A 17,760-nucleotide genomic window follows, 5' to 3' on the forward strand; every position below is an offset into this window, starting at 1 on the left:
TCATTTCAGTGCATTATTGTCACCAAGTAATATATTTAAAAAAGAGCAGCCATATATTTGAAGAGCTTTTGAAAGAATGTTAAACCTTTATTTGATCAGGTTGTCTCATTGAGATTAAAATCTATCTGTCAAATTTCTAAGAATTACACTTATGAATGCTCTAAAATACCAACTTGAAAGTAAAAAAGTTAGTGTGAGCAATAAGACACATTTATCACATTACTTATTCCTACTTACAAAGACGTGTAAAAGTAACTTTTAAGAGAAACTCTCAAGCAATCACATGAAGGAATAACCAATCAGAGATATTGACTGATCCTACAGCTGCCATTGTACAATTTTAAACAAAATCCTTATGTTTTATTCAGTGGTACGTTGTTCTGAAAAAACATATATAGTTTTTTTGGAAGTTGTGTGAAATCTTTAAATCTTTGGGGATATAATAATAACATATGTATATGTATAAATATATAAATAGGGATGAAATAATAATAAATTTGGCTAAAATGGAAACAAAATTCCGCTGTGAGACATTCTACTGTTGGTAGACGAAGTCAGAGAAACCATATAATAAGAATTTAGTGCAGACAATGAAGATGTTTAGAAAGTGATCACAAATAGAATCAGATTTATTCTTGTTTGTTTGTTTGCATCAAATCTTCAAATGCAAATAATAGGCTAAAGTTATAGTGCTTCATTAACGTATTATTGATCATGACCATTTAATCATTCCTCCTGTTCATACTGACCATTAGAAGATCCCTTCATAATGCACTTACAATGGAAGTTATGGAGGACAAAATCCACAGCCCTCCTTCTGTGCAAAAATGCAAAAAAGTTTATCTGAAGCTAATATGAAGCTTCAGATAAAATATATGAGTCAAATCAAGTAGATATCTTTCAATGTTACAGTCTTTTAATGATGCATTGCAGCAAAAGTTGGCCCAAGCTCAATTTTTTGCCAAAATTACGCAGTGCTAAACTCAGTCTATACATGACGTAATGCTAACATGCTATCTTTAGTTTGTTAACATGCTTACATCAGCATGCAAGCTAAATGTTAGCATCATGTTTCCATGCAAACTGTATGCATGTTAAGACTCTAACATGATAAATGTTACGTGTTAAATGTTTGTATGTGAACACTGTACACATATAAACAAAACAAAAATCTAACATGCTAAATGCATTCTAAATGTTAGCGTGTTAACATAACTAAGTAGGCAATAAAGCTAACATTAGCATGCTAACTCCTCTACTCAACTTTTTTTTTGAGCCATCCAAATGAGTCAAATCAAGTAGATATCTTTCAACGTTACAGTCTTTTTTATGCCAAAGTTCCTCTTTTTGTTACTACCACCGCAGCTCAACAGGTGTGTGTGGACACACTGTGGATTTTGGCCTCCATCACTTCCATTGACAGCACATTTGAAGGATCTTTTAATATCCAGTATGAACAGGAGGAATGATTACAGCGAGGAAAACCTCTTTCACTGCTCATATAGACACCTGACTGTTCTTTTAAGACACGTGAACATTTTAAACTTTAAATGTCTGGATCTATAAGATGCCCTCTAACTAACGGCCTGTTTAGTTGCTCAGAGCTGGAAAACAAATTGAGTCTTTTCCTCTGTGTCTGCTGACTGAACACGTCAATGCAACCCGATAAAATCTATAGAGGTCTATATCTGCCTGGCCTTGTTTTGCTGGGCAAAGTTCCACAACTGGTCGAACAGGAAGCTATTTTTGCTGAGATGTCACTCTGGCACAGAGTTTTCATAACACAGTCACTTCTGCAGGTCACTGTGACCGTGAGGCAGCGTGACTCACTCGGACATGAACACTCACAGCTTGTAGGTCTGAATCACAAACTGCATGGAAGTAAAGCTTGTCAGCTTGTGAATCTGTGGGATATCTGTTCAGGATCAAAATGAAATAAATCATTCATTGTGTTGTGAAGCACATGATGTTAAATGAAACCCATTAAAATCAAGTTTTGGAGGTTGTCATGTTTCATTAGTTGACATTTAAAGGGTAACGTGTTCCTTTGTGGGTTCTACATCATCAGATGTTCACACCATGATAATAATATTAATCTTACAAGATTTTACAGGTGATAACTGAAACACTGCAGCCTTTATGTGTTCACTGAAGATATATGAGGCGTTTCACAATGGAGAGGGTTTTTTTTTTGGCATTTATGCCTTTATCAGATAGTGGGCAGTGAAGAGGCAGACAGGAAACAAGAGACAGATGGGTATGACATGCAACAAGGGTCCCTGGCTGGAATCAAACCAGGGACGTTGCAGAATGCAGCATGTGCAGTAACCATTTGGCTGTCGGGGTGCTCCACTGATGCAGAGTTTTAAAGATGTGCCCAAAATGCAAAAAATATTACTACACCTAGAAAGACATTTGAAAAAAATGAGGACACAGTTTAGCTAAGATGGCACCAGAGGAAAGAGGAAACTTGATACGGTGGCGAGTTGTTTCAGTTTCAGCTGTAGTAGACTTCACTATGTTTTAAACAGTGGTGGAAAGTAACATGTAACAAGTACATTTACTCAGGTGCTGTACTTGAGTCCAATTTTAAGGTACTTGTACTTTACTTGAGTATTTCTATTTGATGCTACTTTATTCTTCCACTCCACTACATTACAGAGAGAAATATTGTACTTTCTACTCCACTATAAAATATAAAATAACATAGTGATGAGCTTATAAATTTTGCTGCATTGATAAAGATTAAACCAGTGATTCCCAAACTTTTTCCCCAATAACAATAATAACTTTTTTTTTTACATTTATTTGATATATCAGCCCGATTTTCTGCAAAACAAGTACTTTTACTTCAGTATCTAAAGTGAATTTCGCTGATTATACTTCTATACTTTTACTTATGTAGGATTTTAAATGCAGGACTTTAACTCACTGTAAGTAAAGGATCTGAGTACTTCTTCCACCACTAGTTTTAAAGTTGATGCTACACATTGACATGCTAACATTAGCACGTAAAAGAAATCAGTTATTACTGCTTTAAACAACAAGTACAGATGTGACTGAAAGACGTAGTTGAATTCTGACCTAATGTTTTTTTCCTAGTGACAGTAGGAAGTAAAGATATTTGTACCAATTCTAAACATGGCCGCCATATTGGTCCTGGTTTAGTCGCCTGTCTGCATACAAATACAAATGTATTGTGGGAAGAGGTCCATCCACTTTTACGGCTATAATAACACACTGAATTGTCAGTCAGTCAATTAATATTCCAGCAGTTTGGGTTGTCACACAATTTATGTGGAATACAGAATACTCTGCTGTTCAGGAACGACGGGTTTCATACAAAAAATATGTGTTTAATGCAAAGTAACAGTAGGCTAATATTACTACAATACATTTAAGTTGAGCCTACATTTTGTAATTATTTTATAAGTATGTTATATATTCTAATTTTGTTGATATATGGCTACTATGATAATTTTAAAAATGTAGAATAGAGACTCAAAAGGTGTTTTTCACACACACTCTAATGACAAAAAATATGAATACAGTAAGTTTTATCATCAGCTGGTTGAAGTAACGGTAAGTTAGTTAGCAAATAACATGTTCTGCTCAATCAGTTGTTTTGTAGAAATAAAACCAAAAGCAGCAGGAAAATGGAAATGAGTTGTTGTCTGCATGTTTGTGTATGAGAGACGTGATCTGTATAAATTTAGCCTTAATCTCATATAAGTGTAGTCAATGTGAAAGCAGCATATATTCTTTGAGTGGGATCATCAGGTAGGTGTTTCGTCACTGACATAGAAGACTGGTTCAATATGGCAGCAGCTGAGACGCGTCCCACAGACCCTTATGTGACATCTATGTGTATACTGTATATCTATGGGATCACCTATCAGGTATCATTCACTGATCTCCATAAATGCATAAAACCAAATTGCACAGTTGCAAGCAAACAATACTTCTTTGTCCAAATTATGTCTGTTTTTGATCAAATATTAAGGAGAATCCATTGCAGTTGTGTTTTCTAACCAAAATCCAAGATGTATGGAGGACAATATTTCACTGTGTTTTTACAGTTTGGTCTAATTGTGTTTTTGTGGCAGGCGAGTCTTAAAACATTAATATTCCAGAAAACAACCACAGCTGGTGTGAAACCATGAGCAATCATTCCTGACATAACTCAAGTCTTTTCAAATATTCTTGTGGATTAAGTTTCCCCACCCTCCCTCTTGGGTGTGTCGAGGATGTTTTCTTGACAGTCAAACACGTGACTGAGCAGAAACTTGGGAGTTGTTCAGTGTAACGAGGCTGTAAATGATTGACGCGAGCAGACGGGATCAACACAGCAGATGTAGGTCAAACTATAGTTTAACCGTTGACTTGTACAGCAGATAATCTGAAACATCAACAGAAGACAATAAAGATAATGGTTCAAATGACACAAACAGGGAGGGGAAGCCCTATTTATGGGTCTGTTTTATTATGTGACTCATACATTTGTCCACCAGATTGTCACAGTCATCCAGACTGTAAAGGCATGTTGGCTGCTAAACCGGTTAACCGTTAACTTTATGTACATTCATTCATGATTATGAATCTTAACGATTGGTGCCAAACGTGAGGTTGATGGGTTTGGTTTCTAGTGAAACTTCTTGACAACTGTTGGATGGATTGCCACGAACACATAGCACACTGACAGCTCATATGTTGTCATAATAAATATTGATTATAGACACTTAAAGTCTGGCAATATTTATATTTTTCTTACAGTCAACAAATCCCATGAAAAGACTAAAACCAACAATGAATTGTTCTACTAACAAGTATTGTGTGTGTTTCCAATGCTTGATATATCTTGTTCCTCTGTTGTTGTCCAGAAACTATTAAAAACACGTCAATGAGTCACAATTTACTCCAGAAATACTCGCTGGATCAGTGGTTCGACTGTGTCAGGAGTCATCACATGATCAACAGGACTGGAAAGCAAGAAAAACATTCTTAATGCACAAATTCCTTTTTATTTTCTAAGATTTTCCACTAATTTCTGCTTTTTTTCTTGTGAATTTCTGGATATTTTTTTAATCTCTCCAAGCTTCTAAAAACTACACAAATAAAACAAAACAAACAAGAAATGTCAATATACAACCTGTGACTTTGCATTATTGGGTCACAAGCCATAAAGGTCGGGAACCACTGCACTAGAGCACCAAATGTGTATTAATGTTGAAAATAGTCCCCAATAAAGGCACTACTCAACTGCCAGATGTTTTAGGAAATTACTGAGCCTTTTTAAAAAAAATAAAACTACATATTTGTGAGCTGTTTTTTAAAGATTTACATCTTCAGAAGCAACCAATGATCTCGGAGCTGAAAGTATTGAGAAACAAACAAACACGTTGTCGGCTTTTGGTCTTTTTCGTGAGATTTATCTGTTGAACCTTCTTGCCTTTCCAGGTCTTGTCTCTTTAAAGAATCTTTCTGATATTTCTTGCTCAATTAAAAAATTATCACTGTTATAATTTGTTATTTTCTAGAAGATAACACTCAGCTGTTTCTGTCATGACCTGTTCATGGTCAATTTTCACTCTCTCTCACTCTCCACAATGTCATCCTGTTTATCTTCAGATCTGTTTTACACTGACTGAATCGACCTTCATTCTGACTCAAAAAGACATTGAGCCTGCTTGTTCATAGACTCGGGCTTGATGATACCGTCATAATGACTTAAAAGGACATGTCTGGCAATTTTCTGTATGTCTTATTGTCAACAAATCTCATGTTTGGATCCAAACTAACAATGAACTGATCTACGCACAAGTATTGTGTCTGTATCCAAGGAAGGTATATCTTTATTCCTCTGTGCCGTAGACCTCTGTTGTTGTCCAAAAACTATTAAAAACACACCAATGAGCCACACTGCTGCACTGGCTGACATGTTCCTTCATTATCAAAAGTTTGGTCACATTAGTTTGTTTAGAAACGGCTCAAAAAACTAATAAAAACTAATAAAATAATTTTAAGTCTCTGGAGAGTAGTTCTGTGTAAGGCAGACGTCGCTGAGCATGTGCAGATTACAGCCTTGCTAGCTTGTTGTGCTGCATGTAACAACCTCTTGACTTGATTTTGTTGAATTATGGCTTAATATCTCATCATACTTTATTGCACACTTTAATAGTTATTACCAAATGGATCTACAGTACTTTGATAGGGATACGGATTTTGATAGCTTGGATGCGTTACTCATGTATGATTCTGTGTACACGAAGCATCTTGTACAGTAGCTGCTCCTGAATAAACCAACATAACGGCCAGTGGCTCAAATCAAGGAGGAAATAAAAGCAAATTAAATCAGGTAACGCCATCATGCCCGTCTTTAAACCATCGTAAGCTTTTGTCATAATTACGAGATAGTTTTCTTGTAATTATGAGATACAGAAGCCATAATTACGTGATGAGGCCTCCAATTTCATTTTTCCTTTGGTGAATGCAACGTGCTTCTGTATGATGATAATTGTAATTTAAAAACATCCCATCTAAGAACACTTTTACATAAACGTTTTATTGTGACTCCACCTCACTACATACCCAAACCACGGTGTGTACGGCGTACTTACGGTACTTTATTAACAATGTGGTATGAGCGCTTACAGTTGTGTCTCATAACTCTGGGCTACATGGCTTTTGTGTTAAGTCTATGATATTGAAAGAAAGTCTCTGAACACAAGAATATGCATGCGAAAGGTGCTTGAGGGGAAAAGCAAAACTTGAATAAAAATGAGAAAAACTTCCCACACACAGTCTCGCTTACTGTTGGAATATTTATTAGTTTACAATGTGTGCAGCAGTAAGCCAGGCAGTGAGTGTTTTTATTATTTTTACCCAAGGTGTATGATATTACCATTTTACTATCTTGCAACTGCATCTTTTAACATTTCATCAAGATCAACATTATGTATATCGTATTTTATTTGTCTCATTGCATTTCTGCATGTGTCAGAAAATGGTAATAATAATGGTTTTACTGGTGAAATGTTCCTTGAACGGCGACATGTACTGAACAGTGGATACTGTTGCTGTATTGTGCTAATGTTTTGCTGTTTCCTGTTGTCTTCTGTCAGTAATTTTTAACCATCTTGAACCAACTTCACAGGGTTCAAAACTACTCTGCAGTTGAGTTCTGGCACATTTACAGAAACGTTGATTAATATGCGTTGTCCTCATAAATACAGAAAACTAGGAATATATATATATATATATATATATATATATATATAACACCAAAACCATTAACAAAACAATTTTACAAGAGGTACAACATTTTATTTTTTTTTGACCGTACACGGTTCCATAAAGGCTTAAATTAATATGTAACCTCTAAATGTTATACAAGAAAAACAGGTTACAAGTTACAAATTATTCTTTAACTTTTGTTCTTTTTTTTCTCTTGCTGGCTTAATCATATTCCATCAACTATTTTTTATGGCATCAAAATAAAAAAAGATTCAAAACTACAAGTAAAAGTACAAGTTTCCATTTTGTAATAACATGTTTAATATGTTCCTCAGAATATGACCTAAACCATGTTATTCTGACCCAGCTGTTCACAATTCATTAACACAAACTGGGTCAACTGGCTGACTAAGTTATGAATGGGGGGTTTTTCTTTGCCTGTAAACATGAATGGAAATATGTTTTCAACACAAAACCGCACGTATCTCCACCGCAGTGTAAAAACAACGATGCTGCAGGGAGATTTACTTAAGAGAATGATGCTGATGTTACTTGAACTAAACACAACTCTGCTAAATGAGCTTCAAGGTATTTAAATGATAGATTAAAAAAAAAAATACATCTCAGTCAACATTTCATATTCATGACATTATTTTTGTTAGTGGGATCAGGACAATACTCCTCTAACAAAATGGGAAAAAACAGGAAATCTTGACAAGGAGGACAGGAACAAAAAAAAAAAGAAAGTCCTGAAAAGTTTTCGCTTCAAGATAAAATGACAGAAACAAAACAGCTCATCCCTCAATTCTCCTGGATCGTCGTCTGCACTTCCTGTCACTATGATTACGGAGTATCTTCCGTCCTCATTCTGGACTTCAGTCACAGTTTCTCCAGAATGACGTCTGTCTCGTCCTGCTGCAGAGAATAATATAAAAGTCAGGCTGAAGCTGATAATCTCTCTACTGGATCATCGGCTCTGGAGCGGCGAGCGACTTGACGAAGGCGTCGTAGTGCGCCGGGTGGCAGCGTTTGTACTCGTTGATTTTCCTCTTGATCTGTTTGGGTGTGTCCTGATAGTAGTTCTTCTCATCTCTGGCCATTGCCTGCAGGGAAGAGGACAGTAAGTTTGTTCAAAACTAGAGAAGTATTTGGTAAAAAGCTGGTAAAATGTTAAAGTGGCGAGTAAATTCTGGTATTCATGAATACAGGAGACACACAAAAATACATCTTCAGAGGGCGGTTATATAATTAATTGCAGCAGTTATACACAGGTGACTAACTCAGCTTTTCAGAATTTAAAGTCAACTATTTTACTCTTTTTATTATTTTACTGTGTTAAAAGCCACACACACACACTCTCTCTCTCTCTCTTATTGATTGTGACCTGGCAGTGCCATTAGTGATGACTCATTGCCATTTAAAGCAGCTGTTGAAAATCCATGAGTGAGGCACTTTTCTGATAAAAGCTCAAGTAATAATTCTGCCACTCACCGCTCTGAGCTATAAAAACTGAAAAAAACAACAACAACACACGCTAAGCTCTCAGCGACATCTGTAATGTGCACCGGCGTGACCTTTTCCATCTAAAGAAAAAGAAGTCAGCCGCTCTGAAAGAACATCATGCAGCTGAACACTTATTTGTCCTTCATTCAAAACTTTTCAAGGAAACCAAACAGAAGACTCATAAAAACATTCAACTGACAGATTAGGTTTGTCCAGGATGGTATAAAGAAATCTGTCGTAGACCTTGGCAGCCAGTATTCATATCTCAGATGTCAGAATGTCCTTGAACACATCATCAAGGAATCAAAAAGACCAACTTGCGACCATTTTGATAATTCATAACTGTTTTGAGTCATTTTCTAAGAAGAAAAAAGCCACATTTCTCTGATTCCAGCCTCTAAAATGTGAGTATTTCTGGGTTTCTTTGGTCTTCTGTGACAATAAACTTATCTTAGGTTGCATCTCGGGCTTTGGGAAGCAGTGATCAACATTTTTTTTTCTGATCATTACTCAACATAAAACGCTGGGATAAATCATGCAAGTGTGGTCTTTTTATTTCCCCTTTTAGCTTTGGTTCATGCTCTTACCTTGAAGTCGTCTTTGTGTTCCCGGATCATGTACTGAGCGTACTCGATCAGGTCGGAGGATAAAGTCTTAGAGTCTTTCTCGGGACGGTTGGCCTCCTCCTCCAGCTCTGCTCAACAAAAAAAACACAAATCAGGATGTAAAACACATCGTAGAGGCTTCCAAAAGACAGAAAATTGTGGTTAATGATTCATTAGTTTTTTTTCCATCTTTCATTTTTCTGTTTAATTTTGGTGAGAAGATGACAGCGTAAAGATAAAATATGCAAATCATCTAGTTCAATCTTTGTATTATAACTGTCAACACAAATCATTGTTTTCAGAGCTTTATAACTAGCACTGCTACTGCAGAGAAACATAAGTCACTCAGTGATGAAAAGCAGAGCAGCTGCAGCTGAAGGCCGACTCTTTTGAGTTTCTAATAGCACGAACATGCTTTTATTCAAATAAGGCTGCAATCACAGCAAATCTTCAACTGAATAATGTGAAAAAGGTGGAAACCGCCTTCGTAAAAAAGGTGACAAGAGTCAAGAGCTGTAACATTTAGTGAAAGCAGAAGCTCACGAAGCTTTTATAACTGAAGTTTCACACCAAGAACGGAGGCAAAGCGCTTTCACACAGAGCTTTCATGTAGAGTTCAACTTTGATGAACTCTGACGTGTCAATTTGCACTGTTGACAGTTGCAAACGGCCTCCAGAGAGAGAGAGAACAAAGAGGGAGGAAGCTGTCATATTAGCTGTGACGCACAAGGAGTCGGTCTCTTGAATTAAAAGTCCAACTGAAATTAAATTGCCTTCTTTTGTCTGCTACAGCAACACATTTGCTCTGTAAATCACTTGTCTTTAGAAAAAAAGGCTGGAGTCCTTATTTCGATCCAGAAAATCAAATCTTTGCATAAAGCAATAACGTGTCGTTATATCGTCGGCAGAGCAGAAGGTCACACTGAGCCTGATTGCATCCTGCTACTCAACACAAGAGCCACAGACTCTGAACAACAACCCACATTAGCTTTCCTGCTAAAGTCTCCTTCTTATCTAACTTAAACACACATCCCGTCCTGCAGCTTAGCTTGTTGAACAAGCCACCAAACAAACGTTCACCAGGGAAAAGTGCAGCGCTAACATCAGTTAGCAGCTAGACAAAACAATTAATAATTTATTTAAAAACATGTCGACATTAGTTTTGACTGCAAAGAGGGAAGATTAAATGTGATTTCGATTGGAATTTAAGGCCGTATTGAGACTGACATTTTATAAGCCTTCATGGATCTATTACTCATATCTGCCTTCGTGGATTGTATTTCATCATTTCACCTGTTCCTCAAACAACACGCCCTCAGCAACAAGTCACGTGTTGTTTTAATGCAGTGCTGTTTTATAGCCATAACGCCTGGTGACACAATGAACTTCTTATCAAACCAATCCTAAACACTGTTGTACAAACAGTCCTTAAAAAAGCTTCACAATGACTTTGTCAGCCTCTATTCTACCACAAACACTTTACCCAGTTTCCCATAAATCTCTTGACTTTAATGCCTTAAACTCTCATAATTTGAAAGATTATAGGAGAAAAGCTAAAATTAGCTTTATATTATTAAAATCTTTAAACATTCATGTGCGAGTACACTGAGGAGTTTAAGTAACTCTCAGCACCTCACTTTCTGTATCAATTAATCAGTTCGTTATCGATTATTTAATCTATGAAATGTCAGAAAATGGTTAAAAAAAAATACATAATTCGAAATTATAATTTCAAACAACCTTAGGAAATGTATTCAAATTGCTTGTTTTATTCAATAATCAGTCAAAAAATCCCCCAAATATTCAGTTTAGTAACATATATGACAAAAAAAAGTATAAAATCCTCACATTCAAGAAGCTGGAACCAATTAATATTTGGATTTTGTTCTTAAAAAAAAACAAACAATTAATCCACAGATTAATTTTCTGTACCAATTAACTAATTGGTGCAGCTTTAATCTTAAGAACATACAGTGAGGGGGGTGGACAAAATATCAGGAACACCTTTAAAATACACCGTTAATGCAATCCAATGATGCATAACAATGGCTCGTTATGACTGTTGCTGCTTTAAATACGTCAAACACCTGCAGAGAAACTTAATTACAGTCTACATGTTTATCAAAGACAAAATAACTTCACAACACACAAACAAACCAAGTCCAGACCAGTTTGGCCCCATAAAAGAATGATTTGGCCAACTGCACAACTAAATGTATTAGCAAAACCTGGAGGAAAAAAGAAAGCAAACATTATTTTATATGAAGCGTTCTGAATAAAAAAAACTTACGGTTGAGAACGTAGGGTTTGGTCACTATGCCGACGGGAGCTTTAGTCACTTTGTCATCACCGAGGAGCTGCACGTGTAAACAAAAACACATTATGAACAACAACAACAACAAAACAACACGTGCCGGTCCATGTTTCCTGCAAAATTTCATTGTCCCAGACAAATGTTATCTGTGATTACTGAGCTTAAAAACATTTGATAGGCCGGTTATATAAAGAATGACATCATCAAGGCTTATACATTATATTCCAAATAAAATAAGTCCTGTCAATGTATAACGCTATCTTAAAAGTAAATAAATGAATATTATCCGAGCCTGCGTTCATTGGGGCGAAACATATTCTCGGATAAAATAAGATGGAATGAAAACTCTTTGAAAACAAACAAAATAAATAACCACATCCTGTTTCTGGCACATATTGTTTTACTTTTGAGCGTGCAGCTGCTGACTTAAAATCAAAGTTGCAAAGAGTGTCTCCACAACTTGAAATGCGTATAAGCCTTGTGACCTTGTCCTCCCCGAGGCGACGCCGCTGTGCTCTTATGATTCAGTTCACACACGGAAGGTTAGAAGGATATGCGGAAATTCAATTTTAGCCTATTTTAATACAGTTCAAATTGTGCTCAGAGGGAATTACTTTCACCAGACATCATGAGCGGAGAGATTTAAATATGTCTGACTTTAGATTTTCCTGGTTAAAAAACGGTGATTACTGGATAACAGGAAACAACAACAGAGGTCGTCAGTCAGCGTGTTGGACTGTAGGTGAATCCATCAGGTCAGAAGATGATAAACATGTTTCTTCTCCACAGATCATCCGTCTTCTTCTTCTACTGCGACATGATCGGTGTGACGTCGGGTTTTTCGGCTGTGACGTCAGATCAGGAGACAACGGAGTTCTCGCTTTTATGAGCCCAGAGGAGACCGAAGAATCAATCATTTATGGTCCGCTCGCTGTCACGAGTTAACAAAATGAAACAAACAAACTGCAGACTGACGAGATTAACTGTTACAGCTGAGTGGAGATCAACAAAAAAAACAATAAAGCATCCATATCAGTTACATCATCGCTGCTGTTAGGATTCATGAGTAAAATAGATTAATTTCGGCGCATGAATGAAATATTTCTGCACACTGATCATTTATAGTTTAGTAGAATCTGTCACCGGTGTTATGTTTACATTCAGGAGTTTCCATCATTGTGAGATATTTGCTGCTTTTATGACAGTTTTTGTTGACAGTTTGGAGCTGTATGGATGTTGCTCTAATGTTTAAAGGACAGATTCACATTTTTAAACAACAGTCAGGAGCTCAAATGAACAGTGAACCATGTTTTTCTTGCTGTAATCATTCCTCCTGTTCATACTGACCATTAGAAGATCCCTTCATAAGTGATGGGGGACAAAATCCACAGTCCTCCTTCTATGCAAAAAATGTATTTAAAAGTTTATCTGAAGCTAATATGAAGCTTCAGCGTCCAAACGAGTCAAATCAAGTAGATATCTTTCAACGTTACAGTCTTTTTAGTGCCAAAGTTCCTCTTTTTGTTACTATACTTCCACCTGCAGCTCAACAGGGAAACACTGTCTGAGGAAACACAAAGAGGGAATTTGATGCTAAAAAGACTGTAAATGTGTCAGATATCCACTTGATATGACTAACTCAGACTGCTGAAGCCTCATATAAGCTTCACATCAACTTTTAAATGCATTTTTACACTAAATGACTGTCATTCTCATTTTCTATTTTTGTCCTTTTTTGAATAGTTTTGGGTGCAACATCTTCTCAGACACTCTTCTTTTAAAAGCAAACTAAAAACCTTCCTTTTCAATCAAGCGTTTTCTTAAATGAACTCCCGTGCAGGTGAGTTCCACCTTTTTCGTTCCGTCAACATCACGTGTTGGAATTTTCAACAAAGGCGGCGGTCTGTCTTTGAGTTAGACAGAAAGGGAAACTCTGTTTACAGACAGTTAGACCGTAAATCATCATAAAACAGCTGCCAGCAGGCAGGAAACAGAAAGGTTGTTTTTCTTCTCCACTGCTAATCTTATTAAAATCATTCTCCAACACTGAAGTCACACCGAACCGTGATGTTTTTGTTTATAAGCGCATTTTTGGCTGTTTTATTTTGTTTTTATCTAAAGCACTTTGAACTGCTTCTGTATGTACAAATAATCTGAATCAACATGGATGTTGCTGTAATATTTTTATGATTTCCTCGTGTCGTTTCTTGTTCCTTCAGACGGAAACATCATAAACAAATAAATATTCCAGTAGTGAGATAGACTGTAAGAAGCAGTTTTCCTCATTAATATTCACTCATGTATGTGCACAAAACATTAGAAACACCTTTAAATACAGAGCAGTCCAGTACAACAGAAAGTAAAATAATCACCTTTCTGACTGTGTCGACAAAAACTGAAAATTTACAAGCTTAGTAAGAGCTTAGCAGAGCTGTTTTGTTGGATTTCAACAGACTCATAACAGTTTCATTTCTGTGATATTTAGAAAACTCCTGCAGGAGAAACTCAGCAGTTTGATTTCTTATGACTCTTTCCTTTAATTGGATGTTTTGCTGCTGGTTTCTCAGGTGTTTCATCTTCACTGACCGACACTCTGTCACTCTCTTCTGGCTCAAATGAAAACTACAAGATATGATCACATTTTAAAATTCTGACTTGTTGGATACAATTATTATTTTAAATTTAAAAAACAAAGTCAATGAGTCTCCTCTATGCTTCTTAATCACAGTCTGGAGGCTGAAGCAGGTTGTTTTAGATAAAATAATGTTACTCCACACTCAAGCTGTTTTACCGAACAAACATCTAAAAGTGTTCTTAACAACGTCGGGTTTTCTTTTTTTATTGTTCAGTGCAAAGAATTATTGAGAGCTCTTAATGAGAGTCGAGGTAAATGTGACATTAAATAGTCATATTGATTCCAGGAGCTTTATCCTGAATATATAAGATCTTCATGTAAGACGCTTTGTCTGAGTCAACTGCAGGAAAGCCAGACAGATACTAGAGGTGTGGAAATGTTTCAATGAATGGACAAATCTGACTTAAAGTGTTAGTTAACGTGATGTTGACGGTGGAACTCAACTGCGAGGGCAGTGCAGCAGCTGGACAGTCAATAACACGCACACACGCTGGAGTTATCTAGTAGCTAATCTTCAAAAAAGGCAGCTGTTGCAGACATTTTTTGATTCAATGACTAAATAAAAACCTTTGTGAGTCGAGCTGACCGGCTGACCAACACACACTGCAGCATTAAACAATTTAAACCAGGTAAAGAAAATAACTCGCTGTGAAGTTTACAACCAAACCAAAGCTCAGGTAATGGAGTTAAGGAGTAAAGCTGGTTGAGTAGCAGTTACATGTGTTTTTGTAATGTTTATGTAATGAGGTCGTCACACAGACACTGGCATTGAAAAGATCTCGCTGGTTTAATAAAACTATAGTGAGGTTAAATCAGACCCAAACCTCCAGCGGTCACTTACTCTCTGTTTCATAATTGGCAGAGTGCGGTTTGGATCAAAAGCCAGACCCATCTCCTGCAGGTTCCTGGCCATGGACTTCTTGTCATCCCACGCATTTCGGATCTGTGGACTGTGAAACAGAAGCAGTTAAGAGACACAAACACACGACAGAACTAATCTGAAGATCCCAGGACATGTAACAAGGATTTTAGGGCGGTTCTGTCAAATACATGAACAACTTTATATCTAAATCCACATGTTAACGTGTCACGTTTTTCAGTGATCCATCTCATAATCAGGGTGTGTACAAAAAAAGTCCCATCTAATAAGAAATATCTTTTGCTTCTATTCTTTAGTGAAAATCATATTGTCATCACACATCTTGCTTGTTTTTATAATTTTGACTATTGTTATGAAAGGAAAACCCTTAACTGAACAACTAATCTGTCAATTATTTTCTCAATTATTAGTCATTTGATCTATAAAATGCCAGAAACAGTCTTGTTTTGTCTCAACCAACAGTCCACAACCCAAAGATAATCAGTTTACTGTCATGGAGGACTAAAGAAACCTGAAAATATTCACTTTAACTAAATAAATGACTCAAAACGATGACTACATTTATTGACAGCTTAAGTTACTTTTCATATGAAGATTTGACACAATGGATAATATAACAAGCTTTTAAAATACAACACATTGTTAAAGATGAAACCAGTGGTTTCCAACTTTTTTTGTCTTTTGACATCTTACAATAAGCAGTGTGTAGTCGGGGTCACATTTCACATGTCTATGAGTTGTTAACAGCTCCACCAAATAGTGATTTTTCCCTCTAAACTTCTCACATGCTTTCATTTCAATAAATGTTCAAATGATCCAATAATTCAGCAAAAATCAAAGATTAGAGAAAAAGTCCAAAAACTGAAAACAGATTTGTGTATCAGAACTTTGTTTTTTCTTCTTTCCTCTCCCATTAATCATCTCACCACCCCTCAGATTTATCTGCTGGCCCTTTGGAGGGCCCCGACCCCTAGGTTGGGAACCACTGGACTAAACTAGCTAACTGTATATAAAATAGTCGAAACTAGCTCCACCTCCAGCAGCTACAACAGTAACATGCTGCTCTTACACTAATGCTTCACTATTAATAATCTAATGATGTCATATATAATAATATATCAGTCAGAGGGACCAAACCACTACTTTTACTGCAATACTTTAAATACATCAAGCTCATAATACTTATGTACTTTTACTGCAATACTTTAACTACATCAAGCTCATAATACTTATGTACTTTTACTGAAGTAAAGGATCTGAATACTTCTTGAACCCACAGGTCTGGTGTCAACATGCCCACTGTTAGCTCACATTAGCATGTCATTAGCACATGCTAACGTGCCGTTTTACTTACTCTTCTATCCTCGGGTTACATTTCTTTATGAACTTCTTCTTCATTTTCTTTCGGTCCTGATTATAATCGAACTTCTTTCTCTTTCCTGACTTCTTGGCTTTCGGCATGTTTGTGTTTTTCTCTGTTTTCTCAGCTCAGCGGAGGTTTGTTGGTGTTGAGCAGGAGGCAGCGTGTGGCAGCAGGAAGCACGCGTTTGTTACGTTCCGGTCATGTGACTAAAGACCACGCCTTATTTTCACCTTTGACCTTTCTGTTTCCAGTTTTTTTTAAAAGGAATTTTTATCTTAAATTGTTTTTTTTTCTGATGCTTACGATATTTAATGTACATATGTGACACAATATACAAATAAACAGATGTATTCACAAAGTCTATATGAAAACGCAAACAAATACACATGAAATATATTTTAAAAAAACCTAAAGACTGAGAAAATGAACATACAAACGTAGGCAAATGTAGAAAATGGAACTCCATTATGTGATATATAATACTGTTGACAAAAGAAAAATAATCACTGAAATATAGTATTTAATGTTCAGGAGAACAACGCGCAGTAAACATTCATTAGGACAGAAAGTTCAACACATAATATGGAAAAATAAGGAGGACTATGAAAAATTATTAAATTAAGTAAATTCTACAAAGATGCTATATTACGACGCAGCTTTTTTGTTTTGTGATGAGGAAACATCTTAACATAAGAGTCCATAAGAATAAATGAACACCAGAGGACCTCAGAGATGAGCACAAGTCAGGAACTTTGGTTGAAGTGTCTAAAAATAAAACCAGTTTTAATTGGTTTTACAACGCAAGCAATCCAAGAACACAAAGAGTAAAATACAAAAACTTAAACAACAAATTAAAAAGCAAAAATGAAAAGATTAAAGAGAGTCTCAAAGAGATCCCTCAAAAGGCCCTAAGGAAAAAACACACACTAAGTCTACAACTTCCTGTTATTTGTATTATCACATATCTTTCTGGTGGTTGCCTCAATTTTGTGATGTTTGTTTGTGTTTGTTGTAGTCATCCTTGAAGGTTCAGTTCTGGTTCAGTACACGTTGCACAAATTGTGTAAATTCCTCAGAAATGGTGCAATACATTAAACTATGTTAATTTGTCACCAATCAAAATTAAATAAAATAGTTTGAAGTACGCTTGAATAGAGTTTGTCTCAGTCATATATAGTGGAACTTTCAACAAGACTAAGTAACACAGAAAAAACACAAAATACTAAT

General features: G+C 36.1%; 1 protein-coding gene across 1 annotated transcript; it reads right to left on the minus strand.

The window, feature by feature from the left end:
• Positions 1-7,530: 7,530 nt before the first annotated feature.
• Positions 7,531-16,730, minus strand: nop16 (NOP16 nucleolar protein homolog (yeast)). Its single transcript, XM_067608890.1, has 5 exons — positions 16,525-16,730; positions 15,132-15,240; positions 11,632-11,698; positions 9,324-9,430; positions 7,531-8,336 (listed from the first exon to the last, which is right to left on the minus strand). The coding sequence occupies exons 1-5, from the start codon at positions 16,629-16,631 to the stop codon at positions 8,193-8,195; spliced, it is 534 nt and encodes a 177-aa protein (XP_067464991.1). The 5' UTR covers positions 16,632-16,730; the 3' UTR covers positions 7,531-8,192.
• Between the last annotated feature and the right edge of the window lie 1,030 nt (positions 16,731-17,760).

This window comes from Thunnus thynnus, chromosome 13 (genome assembly GCF_963924715.1).
Source record: "Thunnus thynnus chromosome 13, fThuThy2.1, whole genome shotgun sequence".
Taxonomy (NCBI): domain Eukaryota; kingdom Metazoa; phylum Chordata; class Actinopteri; order Scombriformes; family Scombridae; genus Thunnus; species Thunnus thynnus.

Excerpts from the sequence above, each read along its gene's own strand:
- nop16 (XM_067608890.1), bottom strand. The coding sequence starts at position 16,631 with ATGCCGAAAGCCAAGAAGTCAGGAAAGAGAAAGAAGTTCGATTATAAT. Across the intron at positions 9,431-11,631 it reads CAAACCCTACGTTCTCAACC|AGCTGGAGGAGGAGGCCAAC; the intron begins GTAAGTTTTTTT and ends TTTGTTGAGCAG. Across the intron at positions 8,337-9,323 it reads AACACAAAGACGACTTCAAG|GCAATGGCCAGAGATGAGAA; the intron begins GTAAGAGCATGA and ends TCTTCCCTGCAG.